The sequence below is a fragment of the Octopus bimaculoides genome, chromosome 18, assembly GCF_001194135.2.
Source record: "Octopus bimaculoides isolate UCB-OBI-ISO-001 chromosome 18, ASM119413v2, whole genome shotgun sequence".
NCBI lineage: Eukaryota > Metazoa > Mollusca > Cephalopoda > Octopoda > Octopodidae > Octopus > Octopus bimaculoides.
In genome coordinates this window covers 2,293,427-2,295,873 of record NC_068998.1, presented here as the reverse complement: position 1 = coordinate 2,295,873, position 2,447 = coordinate 2,293,427, and the positions used below count along the sequence as shown (strand labels likewise).

Below are 2,447 nucleotides of genomic sequence, written 5' to 3'. Positions count from 1 at the left end.
TAACGTCCGCTTTCCATGCTAGCATGGGTTGGACGATTTGACTGAGGACTGGTGAAACCGGATGGCAACACCAGGCTCCAGTCTGATTTGGCAGAGTTTCTACAGCTGGATGCCCTTCCTAACGCCAACCACTCAGAGAGTGTAGTGGGTGCTTTTACGTGTCACCCGCACGAAAACGGCCACGCTCGAAATGGTGTCTTTTATGTGCCACCCGCACAAGCCAGTCCAGGGGCACTGGCAACGATCTCGCTCGAAAATCCTACAGGAGCCAGTCAGGCGGTACTGGCAACGGCCATATATATATATATGATATACATATATATATAACCTTACTGTAAGGTATCATTTGTTGTAAGAAAAAATAAGCATGTTTTATTTAAAGGATGTTTCCCTTTTTTTTTTAATCCAGGGTGCACACCAATATTCCAAGTATTAATCGCTTAGGAGGCTATACCGTTTGCAACAGCCCTTTAGAATTTTCTAACACAGGGATCCTTCAATTGGCTGTAAAATACAGTGATCATGCTCCAACACTTTGGTTTCATGAAAAGGTATTTGATTAAAGAAACTATTATTATTATTGTTATTATTATTATTATTATTATTTAGTGAGAGAGCAGTGCATGCCGTCAAAGTGACACAGGGGTACAAATATACGAAACCCAATATACACATCAAGATTACTCGTCTGGTAAGGGTACAATAGGTACATGCATCACAACCATGTGTGTGCATCATGGTGATTTCATATCAAGATAAACAGTACATGACCTTGCAAGTGGGGCCCAGTTAGAATTTTCTTCACGTCGAGTAGCCCATCCTACTCAAAAGGTCCCTGAATAAGGCTAGGAAGATAAACAAAACACCCATGTTTCCAGAGGTGAATTATTCAAACCCCAAAGAATTCCTCTCAACACATGGCTATGATGTTCCCCAACTACTTCTGCTCCTGATCAGAGATGCACTTATCGTCAGCCACCAAGGGACATGCTCAACTTGTTAAGATCAAACAACTGACAAACAAATAATAACCACCACAACAACAACAATAGCAACTTCTGTGATAATAATTTGCTCATTTATTAATATTTTTCTGTTTTCTTTTTTAATCTCTCCAGTGTAAAATTGGTGACACGATTCTCATTGAGTTTGGTGGCACAGTTTTCTATGATCCTAAACCACAAGATTCCCAGTACGATCTACTGTTAATTGGGGCTGGAATTGGTATGAATTCCCTTTATAGCATCCTCAACTTGGTGATAGAGAGAGAAGCCTCTGCAGTGGACAAAAAACTTCTACCAGGAAAAGTACACCTCATGTATTCTTCAAAAACAAAACAAGAACTTTTGTACAAGGTAATGTTGGCAAAACAGAAGGTAACTTCTGATAAAAGCTGAAAATTTTACTCTTTCTTTCTCTGCACCTCTGAATAACCCATCTTTTCTATTTCATCTGAGAGTCTTCCCTCTTTCCCACTCGTTATACCTAATGTCTGTCCCTTTCCAGACCTTATTCTAAACACTTTACTCAGACTTTACCCAACAGAAATACTTCTCTCTGTAATTCCACTTCTGGAACTTCGTGGTTAGGAAGCAAGCTTCTTACCACACAGCCATGCTTATGCTTTTGGAAGCAAACCCCACTGTGATAAACAAAGATAGATGTATATTTATTTCTTTATTGCCCACAGGGGGCGGAACATAGAGGGGATAAACAAGGACAGAAAAAAGGATTATTAAGTAAATTACATCAACCCCAGTGCGTAACTGGTACATATTTAATCAACCCTGAAAGGATGAAAGGCAAAGTTGACCTTGGTGGAATTTCAACTCACAACGTAATGGCAGATGAAAGAACGTAACGGCAGACAAATAGATGTATATTGATAATATAATGATACCAGTGTCCTTCCTTTTCTTCCATTGTAGCATGTGATTTGAAGGAGATTAGTTTGCTATGTCTAGATAATTGAGTGTCTGTGTAGAAGCTCTCTAGTTGACTCTCTTACACCATTTGGCTTCAGTGCAATGTAAATATTCTCTCTTTCAACAGGAGAAACTTGATGAAATCGAGAAAAACCATCAAAACATAAGCTGCCAATATTTTGTGACTCAAGAAAGACTCAATGAACCGAATATAAAACGTAATGTTTTAATTTTTTTTTTCTCTTTTACTTTTTTCAGCCATGCTTTGAAGAGTTTTAATCAAACGAATCAACTCCAGGGTTTATAATTTTTTTTGTAAAGCCTCGTACTTATTCTATTGGTCTCTTTTGTTGAACTGTTAAGTTATGGGATCTAAATATATCAACAGTGGTTGTCAAGAGGAGTTGGGGGACAAACATAGACATAAAAACACGCACACTCATGTATGTATGTATGTATGTATGTATGTATGTGTGTGTGTGTGTGTGTGTGTGTGTGTGTGTGTGTGTGTGTGCGCGCATG

At 38.7% G+C, this 2,447-nt stretch overlaps 1 protein-coding gene across 2 annotated transcripts in view; it reads left to right on the top strand.

Annotated features, from left to right (window-relative positions):
* The window catches only part of LOC106871409 (oxidoreductase NAD-binding domain-containing protein 1), a 14,324-nt gene that overhangs the window by 11,218 nt on the left and 659 nt on the right, over positions 1-2,447 (top strand). For both annotated transcript variants that reach the window (XM_014917846.2, XM_014917838.2), the window contains exons 4-6: positions 410-551; positions 1,119-1,355; positions 2,053-2,143. In XM_014917846.2, the coding sequence (XP_014773332.1) occupies positions 410-551; positions 1,119-1,355; positions 2,053-2,143 (470 nt within the window). The remainder of the gene's footprint in view (positions 1-409; positions 552-1,118; positions 1,356-2,052; positions 2,144-2,447) is intronic.